Source organism: Hakea prostrata, chromosome 1 (assembly GCF_041222555.1).
Source record: "Hakea prostrata isolate BN-2017 chromosome 1, UWA_Hpros_2, whole genome shotgun sequence".
NCBI lineage: Eukaryota > Viridiplantae > Streptophyta > Magnoliopsida > Proteales > Proteaceae > Hakea > Hakea prostrata.
In genome coordinates, this window is record NC_142600.1 from 28,353,632 (window position 1) to 28,371,944 (window position 18,313).

The following is an 18,313-nucleotide window of genomic DNA, read 5'->3' on the forward strand; positions in this document are numbered from 1 at the left end:
GATTGCAAAACAACCAAGGTCCGCCGTCGACTATGCATCTAATCACCGAGTCTTATTGAAAAATTGATCGTGGGCGATACATCGACGACTTTATGTATAAATCGCACATTGTACCTTGCTCTCAACATGATCTATTTTTTGCACCCTCCATCCAAAAACAGATAAGTGTTATAAATAATATTTATTTATGGATATTCATTATCCTCCCCCCCCAAAGAAATCGCATCAAAAGATGTAATTTCCAAATAAAGATGTCAGACATCTCAGCATACCATCTTGACAATCCACATTCCCATATTAACCGAAGATCTTAACAATCCATATCAAGATCATCTTATTGTGTGTAAAATCATATATTATATTTTTTTGTAGACTCTAATATAAATGCTAGTTCTAATGAATAACTCAAAAAAAAAATTTGAACTCATCTTGTCATAATTTTCTTCTTTATATTTAATATATCTTTTCTATTTTATAACAATAAAATAATATTTGAATTTGTTTGAATATAATAAAATGCATCAATAAAATGGTAAAAATTACTAATTGAATTGTCAACTTTAACCTCACTTGAAAAAACTAGTAAGATGAGATATTACCCGTTGCACCATTCTCAACAAGTTTTAATATTTCGTAACTCAGTCCATGCAAAAATCAATATGATAGTATCCAAATATGATTTTACTTTTTACATAATAAAGTGCACCAATAAAATGGTAAAAGCTTAACTAGTTAAATGTCAACTATGACCCTCACCCCGAAATCGACACGATATTATTCAATCTATCTGAATAAGATAGGTTGCACTACTTAAATGGTCAACTATGACTCTCAACTCGAGAGAACCAATAGGATATTATTCAAAACCATCTGAATTCAATAAGATGTACCAATAAAAGGATAAAAACTCCACCAATAAAATGGTCAACTCTAACCCACACTCCCCAATAAAATGATAATAACATCAATGACAGTCGAGAGAACTTGCAATTGAATCTGAATATCTGAATACCATACAACTTTATCAGTGTGAAAATGATAAAACATTATCTGAATGTGTCTAAACATAACAGAATACCGATATGATATTGACACCCTTGGACGTGAATCCTTGCATACCTAACAATATCTAGCTTATAAGAATCTCATCTGAAATGTTGCATAAGGAAGTTCTTGTACTGCTGAAGAAGACTCATCCAACCATGGTACGCTTGCGACCTCTCTGTCGTACTGCAAAGAAGATCAAAACAATATTTCAATACATAAAAACCGATAATAAAAAAAGATTAGGTAACTCATTCCACCCCTCTACTATGACTGAATGACACAACCCTTTCATGTTATTGGTTATCTGGGTGTGTGTATCTTTTGCTCAGCTTTTACCTCCCTCCCGAGAAGAGGTAGATAGGCCAGAAACCCCTTTGATCTATAGAATCGAAATGTCAGCCTTTGCTGTCGAATCGGTTCTAGAAAAACATCCTCAACCCAGCACTGCATCAGGTTAGGAAGCTGGGAAATAATAACTCCTCTGCATTCCAAAGCGCGCTCATGAAGGGCATACAGCTCAAAGAGATGAAGGCTGTAGCACCTCCTATTACTTGGAAACCACCAATAGGAACAGCTAGTTGGTTAGTTGTACCTGGCCAAGGTCCTAACTGTATGGACCAAACATCTCACAACACAAGCTGATGACAGCCATGCAGCACCTGTATGAAAGTCAGTACCATCCCGTTAAGGACAAGAAAATTCCGGAGATGACACCAACCATATCCATTACCCATTCAATGAAGAAACATGGTTTAAGTAATGAACTCAATCTTAATATATTCTTTTTGGCAATACAACCTTAATATATTAACGGTATCTAAGAATACGCCCATCCCTAACTTCATAGAGGTGGGTGAAGAAATAACGCTTTCACCCATCTTCCCCTGCTTCCCGGAACAAAATACAGAACCTTCCACCATCAGCCCTTCCCAGCTCTGTGTCAGATAGCTCATTTGGAGCATCAGCGAGTTCAAATTGGCCACTGACTACCAGAAAAGGGGTAATTCATCCTCTAAATTAGTGATTTATTGATCAGTCCTTGCTGTTATTCTTAGCCTGGGACACAAATCCAAAAGGAAAACCTCATTGCAGTCTTTTATCCCTACAAATGGGCTTTATTTGAACAATTTTCTGGTGATTTTTGGTCCCTAGGAGAGCATATGAAGCTTTTACTCCACATCACTTAAAAGGTTTTCCAAATGTGGAGTAAGAAAGAGTTAAATGAACCTAAAACTTGATTAATACCTGCCAATTTGCTCACCATCGGAGCATTACAGCAGGACTTTGGTCCTGCCACCCCTAAACATCCGAACAGTCATGCCAGGTGCTTGTGAACTGAGTTTCATGTATGAAATCTTGTATTGTAACTTGAATATCATTGAATACCTAACTCAGCGTCTAAAACAAAATTAAAGGGCTACCCAACATCAATTTTTTTTAAAAATAGAATTAATTATGCACATTCTGAAGGGGCTGATTTTAAGGCTTTCCTCACAAAGTTGCTCGGATTTCAGATTCTTGATGTTTAGGGTCTCCTAGACCAATTTAAAAAGATTAGGATCTGTTGCTTTGATATCCAAGTCCTATTTTCATAATCCCTGCCCGCAATTAGTGATCATCCACCCTTGTACATGGAGACAGACCCCCCCCCCCCATCATATTTTCTGACTTAAATCAGGTATGGTCCTCACAGACGAGTTCATTTTTCGTTGCAATACTTGAAATTGGGATCCAGATGGGATCTGACTGATTCGGATCATTCAGATATCCACCAGACTCTGCCCTAACCCTAGAAATGGCTTCGATCAAATATCCAGGTCAATATGGATCTGAATCACCCAATTTGGCTAATTGGTTGCAGATTTGCAAAACTCTGGATGCAAGTGACTATTGGATCTAACCTGACAACCAGTTTCCAGTTTGAACAAAAATTTAGAAGTAGACTTGATCACACATAAGGATATGAAGAGGTCAAAAAGGTCACTGTGGAGAAGATTGCGGCTTCACCTTCACCAGATGAAATCAGGTAGTGTGCTTAAGGGGTTGTGGAGGCGGGGTTGCAGGGATAGCCGGGTAGGTAGTGGTGGGGGTTATGAGGGCAAGGTGGAGCTAGGAAGGAGGGGTGCTGAAAGGTTGAGCATTGTTTTGGAAAATAGGGAGGTGAACTGAGTGAAGGGGGTGTTTCTTCTCCCACCTTGATGAGATCAGGGATGAGCAGAGGAGTATGCCTTCACCAACCTCTATGAGGCTAGGGATCAAGTATATTTGGGTTTAAATGAATATACTAAGGCTGATGTCACCATTTTTCCCCCACAGAATGGGTACTGGGTATGGTTGGCACTTGGCCGTATTTATCAACAGTAGAGGAGGTAAATGTCATTACCGAATAACGGGGGGAGGATGCATCATTCGGTCACAGTAGAGGGAAGGGATGTGTAATTTATTCTAAAGAAAATGACTAGCTACACAGAGCATAAGAACCAATCATCCACAAAACTGAAAGGATCAAGTATGTGCAGCACCTTGAGCCAGCTTGTTCCATGTGGAAGACCATTGCTTTGATGATTTCCTGTATGCAGCTAGTATCTGATCCATCTGTGCCGAAATGTATATATATATATAAGATCTATGAGGAACAAAAAAACCAAAAATAATTGGTACCTACTTGACTTACCACATTCCCACAAGAAGAATGCATTGCAAGTAAAGCTCTCTCGAGTACATACAAGTCAACAGCTTTATCTTCAGGGAGGGTTGACATAAAGCTCAAACCGAAATCTATTAGAACCTGAGAAAAGTCAACATGGTTGGAAGTCAATGTTTAACAGAATTAAAAGCATGAAACGAGCTTAATTTGGAAGGTGGGCTAAAAGATGTCACCAGCTGGTTGGAAGAATTTTGCAGCAACATATTTGATGTTGTTAAATCACCATGAATCAGACCACCATCATGCAACTTTCCAATTGTATAACCAATCTGTGCTGCAATGTCATTCATTAGTTCCTGGTTAACACCATTCAACCCAAACTCTAGAAAAATGTCTTTAATAGCCAGGCCCTCAACATATTCAAATGTTAGGGTATGCAGCACAGTATCCAAAGCATACAATACTGGAGTGGGAACACCAAGACATCTTGCTTTTGCCACACAACGTGCTTCCTGCATCAAAGTCAAACCATGTTAAGAATGTCTGGGCATCCCAGTGGATCATGTGCAGTAGGAATCCAAAAGAAAATGAGCAATTTTACTAAGAGAAACAGACAGTGTTTAAGCGTTTCAGGGTCAATTTTGCATCTAGAGTTGGGTGCCTGTATTTCTTTGAGAAACGTTCCTTTACAACAGACCGCTTTCCCACAAATGTTGACTCGAACACTCTCTAAGAAAGAATGCCAAAACCACCATCAGAACTGCCATGTAGAAACATGAGGCTTAAACTAGTAAAGTAAATTGAGTAGCTTCACTCACAGCTTCTGCCCCCTGCTTCAATAAAATGAGGGAATCCACTTTTTCATCCTGGTTGTTCCCCATGAATTGTCCAAATGAACTTAAACCACCTTTCAGTTTATGAGTACCTGCAATTTACTGTATAGAGTTAAGAAGGCAAGAAAAGTCCAAGCCAAACAGTGGAAGCTTGTACGGTTACACTGTTATTGGTAGTTTTTCCTTAGGATTACCGTTGATCAGGTTCTGGAGTATCATTTTTTTTCTTCCTTCCAATCTGGTTAGATTCAATATCCCATTATGAATTAAAAGTAGAAAAGAAAAGAAAAACAAAAACAAAAAGAAATGACAAGGCACTGACAGATCACAAAGCTCTCCCTCAACAACCCAGGATTTAGCACATGAGAAACTTCAACCAATTTAACCATCACTGAATAAGAGAATTCAGAGACAAGCAAGCACAGAGCCACATAATAGTATGACATCTCCCCAGATGCTACAGTGAATACTGTAACAATATGAAAGAGCAAACAATCAAAGAGGGATGGGCACAAGAAGAAATGAAGAAGTTATGCAAAGGCAAAAACCAGACCTCTCGGTAGAATGGAATATATAAACCCACTACATGGAAAAGAAAGGGGGAAAAGAAAGCAAAAACCTGAGCCCATATCTCATTATGCTGTTAATCACATAAGTATGTCCAGCAGTAAGTCATTCATCTCCTCTCCTGCTGCATTTTCCCCTTCTAGTAACAATGCACTTTTGAGTGCCTCATCTCATCCATCTTGGATTATTAACTCTAGTAGCTACAATCATATAATCGGTGAACCTGATTTGTTATCCTCCCTTTCGAAAAACTCACCAACACTCAAATGTTATTCTTGCTAATGAGTCTTCCACCCAACTGATTTGTCATGGTACTTTTCACTCATTTTTAATTGTCTTTGTTGTCTGTCCGGAATGTATCTCATTCATCACTTGAATTTATTATCAGTTAGTCAAACCACTAGGAAACCAACATATTCTATTATTTTCCACCCTTCCTACTGTATTTCCAGGATTTTGAGAAAAGAAGAAAATTGAAAGATGCTGTGAGAAGGATATAATTCTATCCCAACCATGACACCTTTTCTACAACTGTTGTTACATCTTCTAGTAGTTTATCTCCTCTCCATATCAGTGACAGCATCTCTTCTAGTAGTCATCAACACCATGGGAAACCGTAGTCATATGAATCATAAACCAGGTTTCAAGACAAAGCACGGACAGCATAGGTTGCTGTAAACCCTAAGGAAAGATCTTCAAAAGACCAAAATTAAAAGTAAGAACCAGAGCTATTGAACGCCCACAGCTCCAATACCATCTACCAGTATCAAAGCTGTAAACAATCAACAGAGAGATGGACAGAAGAAACAAGAAGTACCAACCAACCAGAGTTCATTGTTGAATGGAAATAGATTTATATACTGAAAAGTAACTTATGGTATAAAAGAGAAAAGGAACATAGGACAAGCGTACCTCCCATGAACATAAGTCAGGACAACAACCCTTCTAATCTTAAACATATTAGCAAGGAGAAATACTGGTAGTTCCATGTTGATAAGGTCTCACAAGCAGCATGATTCCCAACAGCAGAAAAAATAGAATGAAAACAGCAAAAACAGGTCTGAGTAACCTAGAGTCCAGTACTCTCCAGCAGCAGCCCACTACCTCGAAAAACCTCTGATCTTCCTTGCCTTACTCGAATCCCATCTCCTCCCCCAGAACAGCCTCCTGGAGACCCCTAACCGATTTGCATAACTGGCCCCCTCTTTGCTCTCCAAGTGTTCCATTTATTCTTCTTATTTTTTCATTCTCTTATCTATTCTCCTTATTTGATTTCTATCAATTGCTGGCCTAACTTCCAGAACCTTTACTGGCCCCTCGAGTATAGACTCGTGTAACCAGAGGCCCATCAACACCTTCCCCGTGAACAACATCTCACCAGTGTTGGTTTACAGAATGTTGCATTCGGTCCTGAGCTACCTGCATGTTGGCTTTTGATTCGTCAAAAACTTTGTCTCTCTCCCAAATGTAGAAATCAACCTCGTAAACCTTGGCAGGATGCCCATCCCAGCAGAACAACCTCATCAACCTTGGTATGATGCCCTCCCAGTGAGGTAAGGATGGAGGCCACACATCCATATACGGCCTGCAAGGAAGTCATCTTGGTAGAAGCATGGCAGGTGGTATTGACAAGTGCATAAAGATCATATAGATATAGGTTTTATTTCATATTCTCTCCCCATTTATATGAGCTAAATCACTGTTTTTGTTTATCTTCAGGTCCAAGGGCAGAATTGGAAGTATGATGCAAAAGCACCTAAAGTCGATGGAGAGAGAGTGGATTGCCTGACTAGTTTCTGCCTTCCAGGTTCTTCTCTAACAGCCTAAGTTCCTCCAACTTTCTCCAGTAATTTCCTTCTTATTTCATAAGATTTTATCCTTTAGTATTAGGAAAGCAAGTTGTTGATTTCTTTTCTCCCTTTCATATTTTCTCATTTCCTCATTTCGTCTCTTTCCTATTTCTTTCTTTCCAATTTTTTTTATTCCTTCTCTAAACAATACACACCAATCTCTTTCACTTTTCTCTCTTTCTTTACTTGTTGGGAACCAATATAGAATTGGTTTGATTTGATGCCTTTTCTTTTTATGAAAATACAAGATAATTTGAGTAGTAGAATAGGAATTGTTGGGCAGAGAGGGAGACCTTATAAAAAGGAAACTTGGGGATTTTGGTGGGACATTGGATTTTATATTACCCACATTCACTCCCCATCACTCTCTCTCTCATTGCTGAAGAAGAAGACCCACAAACCAGGCCCCGCCCCATTTCTATCCAGCGGTTCAGCAGTGTATTCAGTCCCAAATTGAAGCCTTCGACAGAGTTGCTGTCCACGAGCAATAGCAGTCCCTGCAGAGTTTCAATTTCCATTATTAATTGCTGTATGAGTCTTGTTGTAATGCGTAGCAAAGTTTCTTTTCTCTTTGGGATGTAGATGAACCATTGCTTATTTTTCATTAATTAGAATAGTTACATACCTTCTAGTTGATGCTCCTAATTGTGTATGAGTCTAACCGATGATGCTCTATACCTAAGCAAACTAAGTGTGCCCAGCTTCAGCGAAGGACAATAGTCTTGCAAAGATGGGGCCTATCTAGGGAAGGCTATATTTTATTTTGAAGTGTAGAACTGAAGTCGGTTAGTGAAAGGCAGTGGGTATTCAAAATCCCAAAGACCTCCTTCATTCATAGTCTAAGATTTTGCATTAATTGATAGTTAATTTCCTTGTTTTCCTTAAAGTTAAAAATAATAATAATAATAATAATAATAATAATAATAATAAATAAATAAATAAACTTGGACTTATTTACTATTATTGCTTTTCTTTTCTTTTTTTTTTGCTCAATTCAATCTTGGTAAGTGAGCCTTCTAGTTCCCCGTAATTCGACCCTATACTTGCTGCTAGCTAGATTAGTATAGGATTCTATTCTTGTTCGTTAGGCTGCATTTGTTTGCAAATGTGAGGTAGGGAAAAAGGGGTGGGAAAAAAAACATTTGGGCCCCATGTGTAGTGAGGTGAGGGAGAAGAGAAGGAAAGGAAAAGAAAGTGTGGAAAAGTATTAATTGTGGGTCCCACATTTTACTTTTCCATACTTTTCCACAAAATCCCACACTTTTTGTGGGGTTTTGAAAAGGCATGATGGGGTGGGAAAGTTGGGTTGCCACTTCACTAGACAAGTTTCCTAACTTTCCCACCCCAAGCAACCAAACAATATACACTTTTAGGATTTAAAGGAAAAGTAAGAAAATTTTGTTTTTTTCAAGAATTTTCCCACCCCTTTTTTCCCATCCCACCTTTATTCCAGCAAACAAACGCAGCCTTAACGACACAATCAGGTATTGTACCAATACTCGGCTCATACGAGCCAATTGGGCCAGTCCTTGGGCTGTCGGGCGCAAAAACAAGTGCAATAAATTTCCAAGCACTGTTAACCACCTCAATTTGGCCATCCATTTGAGGATGATATGCACAGTGTATTCAAGGTGGACTTGCAATCTTGAATAGTTTGGACCAAAAATTGCACAAGAAGAGTCAATCTACATCACAGACTATTGAAGAAGGCAAACCATGCAACTTGACAACTTCTCTACCAAGATTTAGTGTGACTTCTTGGGCAGTGTAGGGTAGTGCTACAAAATGTCCATGCTTAATCAAACAGTCCACCACAACTAGTATGGTATCAACCCGCCTCTCCCCAAGTCTTTGGCATTCCACCAATGAAATCCATGTTGATATCTTCCCAAACTTGCCCAGGAGTGGTAAGGGTTGGATAAGTCCCGTGGAACTCATTGATTGATGTTTTTTGCTGGCAAGTATCACAAGCAACCACAAACTCACAGATTGCTTTTTTCATGCCAACCCAATACACCACAGCCAATGTGTGCTTTAGGTTCTAAGAAGGCCAAAATGTCTTCCATATAGGGTGGAGTGAGACTCAGTCAATGGCTTGGTAATCAAAGGAGTCTGCTGCTACTACCAACCTTTCTTTGTAGTACAAAATCCCATTCTTTAGCTAGTACTTGAGGTGGTCCAATGAGCTCTGTAATAAATCTTAATTGATGGTCCAATAATGAAGACAGATGTTAACTTCCTCAATCAACTGCTCTGGTTCCCACCAAACGATGGTTGTGAGTGCACCCAACTGAATTTCCCCCTTGGACTGCCGTGATAAGGCGTCGATGGCCTTGTTTTCTGTACCGCTTTATATATAATCTCAAAGGAGTAGCCCCATATTTCATAACCCATTTTTGCTGACCTCCAGCCCCCATTTTTGGCTCCAAGATGTTCTTCAAACTACACGGGTCTAACTTTGAAGCGGCAACCAAGTAGATAATGTCTCATTACTAGAAGAACAATCACCATCAGCTCCTTCTTATAAACGTATTTGGCGTAAAGTCGAAGGGACAAAGCTCGAATCCAGTAAGCTATGGGATGCCCTTCCTGCATAAGTACTGCCATTAAACCAAGTCCAAAGGTGTCGGTCTCCACCAAGAAATCCTTGTTAAAATTACGCATAGCTACAACCGACACCATCATCATGGCCTCCTCGAGTGTCTAAAAGGCTTCCATGTGATGTAAATTATTTCTAGGGGTTCACAAGGCCTAGGGTTGATCCCCCAAACCTAGGATCCCTAATTCGATCCAAGGGTATTTTAATAACTTTGCCCAAAATTGTGACAACTGGGTTTGGGTCCCATCAAGTGGTGTTATCTAGACCTTAGATATATTTTTAATTTATTTTTCTGATTATTATTTTTCAATTTAAAAGTCCTTGCCTACATGAGATTCCTAGTCATAGGGATGCCCTAATCTAAGTTCATGTTAACTATCCTTATTTTTAGGACCCCATATCTACTCCTAGAATTTAGATTGGAGTCCTGTAGAGTTAGTTATTGAGTTTTCTTGTTTGAGTGAAAGTCTTGATACATTAAATAATCAAAGTTAGAATTGCATGACTAGTTAGAGTTCTAATTGGTTTTCCAACTTAAAAGTCCTTTTATATTTCACTATTTGAGGCTATAATTAAAGCCCTCAAACCATGTAACTACAAGTTGAAATTGAGTAATAAAATTCTAAGTTTGAAGGCAAGTAAGGTTGTGGTCTTCTTGGGAAGGCCACGGCAGAATTAGAGTGTTTTCTTCTTCAATTGCAGCAAGTGTTCTTGAATCCAACAGCATCCATTAATTCCCAAGTAAGAAAACAACATTCCCAACCCCAACCCTAGCCTTCCCCATCCCTCACACCCTTCTCTTTTACTTTCTTGAATTTTTGGACTTCTCTTGAGACCCAAATTTCAAGGTCAAATCTACACCAAACCAACTGTTAGGCCTGTCCCAAATTTTAGGTGCCTCATCCCCTCAACCGTAGTGACCTTGGATCTCAATTTGACCCCATTCTAATCATCCGATTCAATATAATTATTTTCTTGAATTTTTATATTTCCTAAGACCCTAAAAACAATAACCTTAATGTCTTTCAATTTAAACATCTAGACCCCGCTAGACTTGGGGAATCATCTTCCTATATTAATACCTACATTTCAACTGTCTCCTTTATCCTATTTCTAACTGTGTATGTCTCTCATTTACCTCCTATTTTTCATCATCTTGTTGTTTCCTTTTTGTCACTCATATTCCAACTCATTTCCCTAAGGCCCTTAAAATCCCTAGGTGGAAAGTCACTATGAATGTGAAAATGGATGCTTTACAATCTCGAAATACATGGTCTCTGGTAGATTTACACCCTGGAAAGGATTGGGTTCGTTGTCTCTAGGTGTACACTGTCAAGTATCACTTTGATGGTATCGTTGAAAGGCTCAAGGCTCACTTGGTAGCCAGCTATGCTCAAACTTATGGTGTTGACTATTTGAAACTCTCTCTCCGGTCGCTAGGCTCAATTGTGTTTGAGTTCTAATTTCTCTACTTGTAAATCATGACTAAATTCTTCTTCAGCTAGATATAAAAAAATATGTTTTGTATGGTGACCTCTATAGGGAGGCTTTTATGGAGCAACCTCTTGGATATATTGCTTAGGGGGAGGATCGCACTCATGCTTGCAAGTTACATAAAGCAATTGAAGGTCTCAATTAGTCTCCGCAGGCTTGGTTTGAGAAATTTAGTAGTACTATGGAGTCTTATGGGTTTGTTCAATGTTATTCTGACCATTCTATTTTTGTTCGACGGCAAGACAACAATATGATTATTATGGCTATGTATGTTGACGATATAATTCTTTCATGGAATGATGTTGATGCCATTAATGTAGTAAAGACACAATTACATAAGCAATTCCAGACTAAAGAATTCGATAGCCTACAATACTTTCTTCGAATTGAGGCAATCCGTAGTAAAAAAGAAATTAGCCTACCATAGAGAAAGTATGTTTTAGATCTTTTGACAACGACTGAAAGTCTGGAATGCTTGCCTCCAACCTATTGCCATCCCCATGGACCCTCAATTAAAATTTGGACTGGTTGATGGTGAATTGTTGGATGATATCCATTGTTACAGAAGTTTTGTTGGAAAACTTATCTATCTCATAGTTAAACAGCCTGATACCTCTTATTCTGTAGGAGTGCTCAGCAAATTTATGCAGTCTCCTAAGAAAGCCCATTGGGATGCAACAATGAGAGTGCTTCGGTATCCCAAGAGTGCTCCTGGTAAGGAACTCATTTATCGTCTTAATTGGATTATAGAATTGGTTGCCTTCTCTAATGAAGATTGGACAGGATCTACAGTTGACCGTTGGTCTACTACAGGTTATTGTACATTTCTTGGAGGGTACCTTACGACTTGGAGAAGTAAAAGCCAGTCTACTGTTGCCTAATCTAGTGCTAAAGCAGAGTATAAAGCCATGGCTCACACGGTTGCAAAGTTGATGTGGCTTCGTCCTTTACTGGAGATGGGGATTCCAATTTCCTCTCTGATGAAAATGTTTTGCAATAATCAAGTTGCCACTTGTATTGCTAGTAATCCTATTTTCCATAAAAGAACAAACCATATTGAAGTGGATTGCCATTTTGTCTGGGATGTTGTTCAAAAGAAAATTATCGTGACACCCTCTGTATGTTCTATTGATCAGTTAGCTGATGTGTAAGGCCTTGTTTGGTCCTAGTTTTCAATCCATCTGCTTCAAGCTGGCATGGGAGATTTTTATGCTCCAGTTTAGGAGCGTTAAGATCTGCGTCAGATTTAGATACAGCTGCAGATTGGATTCGATAGCTACAATCTGGAGTTTCCCTTTTTTCTTGCTTTCTATTTTTATGTGAACAGAATATTGGACTGAATATTCTGCAATACTTCATTCTAGCATCTGGTTTTGGTTCTTAAGAGTCTGATTTCTGACAATTAATATAAGCAAAAACTAGAGGTTAAGTTAGGGTGACATTTGGTTTCTAGACTTGTATTCTCAATCCATAGATTATAGTTTACATGGTATAACCAACACCTGAACGTTCGGATAAGATTTGTTGAGTAAACTTCCATATAGAGTAGCATTGTGAAATAGGTACTGGAAGACAATATTACAATTCACAACCTGCCTGTCTCTTTGCCTCTACAGGAAGCACTCATGGTTGCCCTTGATTCCGGGATAATGGTGTTAAAAAAAAAAAAAAAAGGAAGAAAGACATGACCTTCAAAGTGTTATTAACAGGAAGAAATGATTATGATGTTCAATTCTATCATCACCATGCTTCTCTTGTTCTCCCTACTAGTTATTCCTTCTCCAAGTGTTCTAAAGAATTTTTTTCATGCTTATCCCTGTCCTGAGAGAAAAACTACAGCAACTTGCCTTTTCCATTGAAGCTTATAAGCCTCCTCCAAGATAAATGTGGGACAAGTACAATAGGACCCAGTCTAGCTGTCAAAGGTCCATAAATGTTTCTATCAAGCCAGATATGCCTAGAACTTTTCTTCACATAGAAGCCCTTGCCTAACATGGATCGGTAAATAGGTCATGTAAATGGAAATATCAATCGGACTGAAAATCACTGAAAATCCAACTTACCAGTTAACAAAGAAAGTTTACATTTGATAATTAGAAGCTGTCAGAACACTAAGAAATAGCAAATAAAAATAGAAACAGCTCAACGTGACAAAGACTATACGTGGTTTACAAGCCAACGTGATCTGCAACATCCACCGGCGAGTTGGCGACGCTGATTAAGTTTCACAATTTATGGAAGAAGATTACAATGGAGATCAAGAACGCCCAAAATGGCAGTTCAGGCCCCGCACCCAAACCCCTAAGCTGAAAACCCCCAAATTTCACACTGACTTTACAAGAGGACGTGAGGCATCTCAGGCATGTAACAGTGCTCCAAATGGTAAACAAGTTGACCATCAGATCCAAGTCCTCTACTTCCATCACGGATCTCAGAAAATGGGTCATCCGGACAGAAGTTTGTTGGAGCAGGTCAATCTTCTAACCGTGAACAAGAATTTGAAGCACGCATGAAAGAAGCATTGGCACGACAAAGAAACAATTAACAATAAAAGTGCAACAATGAACTAGCCATGTGACCAAAGTAAATGTAATAGCACAAATAATACACTAAATGTAGTTAAAAAGCAAATGGATGCCCCTGTAATGGGTAACTTTCACTCCATAGAACTTAGAACCAAAAGATTGGGAATACATTTGGTGGATCCAACACATCTTGCACACCCAATATCCACATCTTGCACACCCAATACATGCTAAATTTCCCCCCCCCCCCCCCCCCCAAAAAAAAAAATCCATGCTAATAAATGGTGAACAGAAGCACCTTCAAAACTTTTTCACACTCCTAGCCTAATAGATTGGTCAAGTTAATGGGGGAAAAATGCCTTTGCATTAGAATATTCATAGTATTGAGACAACAAAACTGATTGACAATGCTCACAGGATGCAAGTGAAGTTTTAACAGCATAATAGCTCTCAACAACAAATTCGGATTTTAAGACTTAAAAAGGAAAAGGGAGGGGTAATGCAGCACAGCCACAGACTGGCTCTAAGCCGTTCACGAACCGAGATCAAGAACCGGGTCAAAATATGGATTTAGTCTAGTGGATATTTGGGATTTTGTAATTCATTATATTATGATAGTTACGCAATCAGATTTTCAACTTGGGTAGAATATGTATGAATAGTTTCAGTTAGTTCTAAATTGTTGGGCCAGGTGGTCCCAGACTGAAAGAAAATCAACTAGGAGCCAATTCTTCAAAACCTTGACCAGAACCAACTTATGAGACAAAATAGGAGGGTTTGTTAGGTCAGATTAGGGCTTCATATAGGGTCAAGGAAAACTTGTGTAGCCGAAGTTGAGGATGATCTTTTATATAAAAATGCCCATTGATCTCATATGGAGCTTAGGTTAGCTTTCAAAGAAACTAGATTATGCTTCCAGGCAAAGTGGTAATTTCTTGAAAATGGGGAGAAACAGAGAGATTAAGTAATGTGCTTGAATGACCTAGGGGTTTCATAACACAGTGAAACTTGGATAGAACAGAGGCTGTATGGTGGGGAGATAGCTCGCAAATCTGAGAGGATTGGGATGGTAGGTTATGATCTAATTAGAATTCCCAAATTTAGGTCAAGAATTTTGGGGTTTTCAACAAGTACTGGTGGAATCCAGGAAGAGGGTTATCCGAATGGCCTACCACTTGGAGGGAATATAGGTAATGTTATAGGGATATGATCCTTCAAGTTTGGTTGGATTGGTTGGCTAAGACAGATTTTGACTCATCTTCACCAAGAACCTTGTTATCAAACCGACAAACCCCTTGAAGATATGTTACCAAGGTTGAAACACTATCCTAACTCAGAACAGTAAAAAGAAAACAAGAGAATTGGTTTGAAACTCATTATAGAAACAGGAATTAGACTTCTAAAAGAAATACTTAGAAAATTAAAATCCCATTAGACCTAGGACTCCTACTAGAGTTATGCCCTGAACACCTAAAACTAAAATAAAACATCAGAAAAAAGACTATTCTGCCGGTATAATTTATGTTGGGCAGAATTTACAAAATAAGACAACTTAAACTTATTTCCATACTTGGCCTATACACCTAACTGTTACACTCATGACAATATAAACCCATAGGGCAAAGAAACAACACCCGTATCTAACCTTGCTGGATTTACATTATCAGGAACTCTACTATATCTGTTTTTACTGATTCATGCTTCTCATAATCAACGTAATGTGCATCAAACAAAATGAGTTTGTGTGCATGTGCACTTAACTCCAAACCCCCCACCCACCCCCAAAAAAAAAACCCTCTTCTTATGGTACTTCTCCCCTACAACTCTGTTTCTTCTCTGGTTTCCCTTCTTTCCTCCATCTTCTTGTTTCCTTCTTTCATCACCTTTTCTGTCCCTCATTAAGAAAGTGAAGAAATAAAAAAGAAAAGAGCAAAAGCTAAAGAATTTCAATAACATGAAAATACACCAGAGGAATGGTAGGTCCATTCCTTGACTGGAAGAAGAATAAACTTTAATCCCTAATATTATAATACAAAAATTGCATGCACTCACCTCACATCAGAAGATGACCACATCCATTCCTTTGTCACATACAAGTGATTTTTAGAGGCCTAACACATTCGTGCAAACATGTTTTGACATACAACTATGACACTTTTTTGGTCACAAAGATCTTCATGCGTGCAATAGACAGTGCTAAAGAGATGAAAAGCAAGAGGAAAACAGCAGGACATATTGTTAACAATTGCAATCAACCTATCGACTCTGAATATGTCTTACAAGAATGCTCTCCTCATTTCATAATTTTTGCTTGTGCCATCAACTGTTGAATCCTTTCCTTAGCATCTTCCATTTTTTTTCTTTCAAGTTCCTCCACCAGCGTGCTGTATGTACAGTCCATAGGAACCAGTCCTCTGAAAACCATTTCCTCGAAAAAGTAACAAGCATGCTCTAGTTTTCCACTTTGACAAAGGCAACGAACCAACAGAGTATGGGTTCCAAAATCAATGCTGACGTCCTTTTCAAACATATCATCCAGTAAGTAGGAAAGGACCTTCATCCATTTTTTTCTACAACACATCTTCAATAATGGGGCATAGGTTTTAAGATCAGGTTTGCATAGGTTCTTTTCCATTTCTTGAAGCAGCTTTAGAGCCATTTCTTCTTGTGAATACTCACAAGCAGCTGATATCATGGTATTATATGTAGTTACATTTGGAGTATTTCCACTCTTAGAGATCTCCTCATATACAGCATGAGCATCCTGAAATCTACCAGCTTTGCTTAGGATGTGAATCAAAGAGTTGTAGAATGAAGTATCAGGAATACAACCATTCCTCTTCATTCTCTCATGAATTTCCACAGCTTTGCGTGTTTCCTTCGATTTTCCATGAGAATGCATAACAATAGTGTAAGTCATGACATTCGGAGAGCACCCCTTTGCCTGCATCTCATCAAGAATAGCATAAACTTTACGGAAATCCTTCTCCCAGCAGTAAGCTTCAATCAAGCTGGTATAAGAAACTACACATGGCTGAAAACCATAGCTTTTCATCTCTTCCATAATCCACCAGGCCTTATCCATCTTCCTGGCCCTGCACCATCCGTGTATCAACACATTAAAGGTATGAGAATCAGGAGGTATCTCATTCTTAAACTCCAAAAACGCAGCTTGTGCATGCTCAACACTCCGTTCCTTGCACAATGCATCCAAGAGCAAGTTCATGGAAGAAGTGTCCTTCCTCAAGCCAAATTGTTCAATTCCACGGAAGGTCTTTATCGCATCTTCCCATCTACCTGCTTTAGCAAACCTTCTCATAATCTTAGTTATTGTTGCCAAGGAGATTAACCCACCAAAGTGAGCCATCTTCTCCACCAAATCCAACATGAGATCAAACTGCTTTGATTTTCCAAGAATGTCCACCATCAAATCATAAGTATCAGCAGAATGACTACAACCTGTTTGCATATGAGCCCATTTGAAGAAACCGAAAGCAGAGATCCAATCATTGCTAAACCTTTTCAATAATTTGTCAACTAAGTCCTTGAAGACACCAACATTGCAACCGCCTAAAGCTTGAACAACAGCATCAGGTGACGAAAACCTACCCTTCAGAATAATAGTAATCTTATTGACATCGTTATCGATAGTTCCAAGTGGCACACGTTTAATATTAACATTTTGGCCGTCAAACTTCTGATGACCGACCCAATTAATAATTTTAGGAAGCACAAAATCATCTTCAGAACCCAAGGAGGAACACTCATCATCTTGCTGTGATTTAAACCAATAGGGAAGCTCGGGTGACTCATTCATGCTACTGAAACCCTGGAATAAGCTATAACGCACTCCTTTAACAGAGTGGGTGACACCATTAAAGATGCTCAAGGTTCTTCGCAATCCAAAACGTTGGAAAACCTCAAACATCCCGAGTTAAGGGAGTTAGCCGAAAACTGAAGAAACCAGAAATGAACTACTCAAACGATAGAAGAAACAAGTACGAAAGACCCATTAGAGTAGGCCCACGACCAGTTCGTTAAAATAAAAATAGGTTCTTTTAATTCTTCAAGGATCCAACAGGAACCCATCTGAGTGAAACAGGAAACAACAGAAAAAAATTCAATCCGGGTACGTCTGCAGAGGCATTCAGCAAGTATCCACAATGAAACTGATAGAATGACAAAAATGAAACATCTAATCCAAGTAGGCAACTTGCAGAAAGAGTTTCAGTTGCAAGTACCACGCAATGAAGTTGAGAAAGAAGGTTACCTCCACTGGGTTGTCTCAGGGTGAGAGCGGTGCGACGCAACCTCTAAGACAACTGCCGGCGGTGAACGTGCCCAATCCGAGTGAGCCCAAAACCCTTTGCCATGTTACGGTATCGGGACAGGTAGAAGCCTAGAACGCAAGGTAGCGTAAGCACTTCTCTATGGGGTGCTTGGTCGAGGGGGTGAGGTCAAATTCCGGAGACTCGAACTCAGAAGACCACCGGTGCCTGGGTACTAGAGGAGCATTTATGACAGTATCAGGGATCCGTATTGTTCATACGTTTTTTTGGGTGAGAATCACTATTGTTCTACATATCTAATACGGCATTGTATCTGATTTTTTTTTCGTATCCTATCAATTATCATGCACGGATCATCCGTTTTGATGTTCCCTGTAGAGAAATGAGTTAGTTACCTTTATTGATGTATAAGACTATATTTATAACAACTAATATACATCTGAATACACCTATACTAATATA

The 18,313-nt window shown here is 38.9% G+C and overlaps 2 protein-coding genes across 6 annotated transcripts; both read right to left on the bottom strand.

The window, feature by feature from the left end:
• Window positions 1-819: 819 nt before the first annotated feature.
• Window positions 820-17,922, bottom strand: LOC149028614 (uncharacterized). 5 transcript variants are annotated; one of them, XM_089138232.1, is made up of 8 exons: window positions 17,833-17,914; window positions 4,722-4,765; window positions 4,513-4,619; window positions 4,310-4,423; window positions 3,928-4,206; window positions 3,722-3,835; window positions 3,570-3,642; window positions 820-1,230 (listed from the first exon to the last, which is right to left on the bottom strand). In XM_089138232.1, exons 2-8 carry the CDS (start codon window positions 4,744-4,746, stop codon window positions 1,193-1,195), a joined length of 750 nt encoding a protein of 249 aa, XP_088994358.1. In that variant the 5' UTR covers window positions 4,747-4,765; window positions 17,833-17,914; the 3' UTR covers window positions 820-1,192. The 5 variants fall into 5 exon arrangements, with proteins under 5 accessions (XP_088994358.1, XP_088994390.1, XP_088994382.1 ...); XM_089138264.1 differs by lacking the exon at window positions 4,722-4,765 and having other exon boundaries at window positions 4,513-4,629; window positions 17,833-17,922; XM_089138256.1 differs by lacking the exons at window positions 4,722-4,765; window positions 17,833-17,914 and adding an exon at window positions 15,843-15,921.
• LOC149028615 (Pentatricopeptide repeat (PPR) superfamily protein) lies at window positions 15,850-17,936 on the bottom strand (the record flags this gene model as incomplete). The annotated part of the gene is made up of 2 exons (XM_089138221.1): window positions 15,850-17,167; window positions 17,833-17,936. Coding segments are annotated over 2 exons (1,416 nt in total), but the record flags the coding sequence as incomplete, so codon positions are not given.
• Between the last annotated feature and the right edge of the window lie 377 nt (window positions 17,937-18,313).

Coding starts and splice junctions, on each gene's coding strand:
- LOC149028614 (XM_089138232.1), bottom strand. CDS start 4,746: ATGATACTCCAGAACCTGATCAACG. Junction 4,620..4,721: donor ACTCCAGAACCTGATCAACG/GTAATCCTAAGG, acceptor AGTAAATTGCAG/GTACTCATAAACTGAAAGGT. Junction 3,836..3,927: donor AAAATTCTTCCAACCAGCTG/GTGACATCTTTT, acceptor GACTTTTCTCAG/GTTCTAATAGATTTCGGTTT.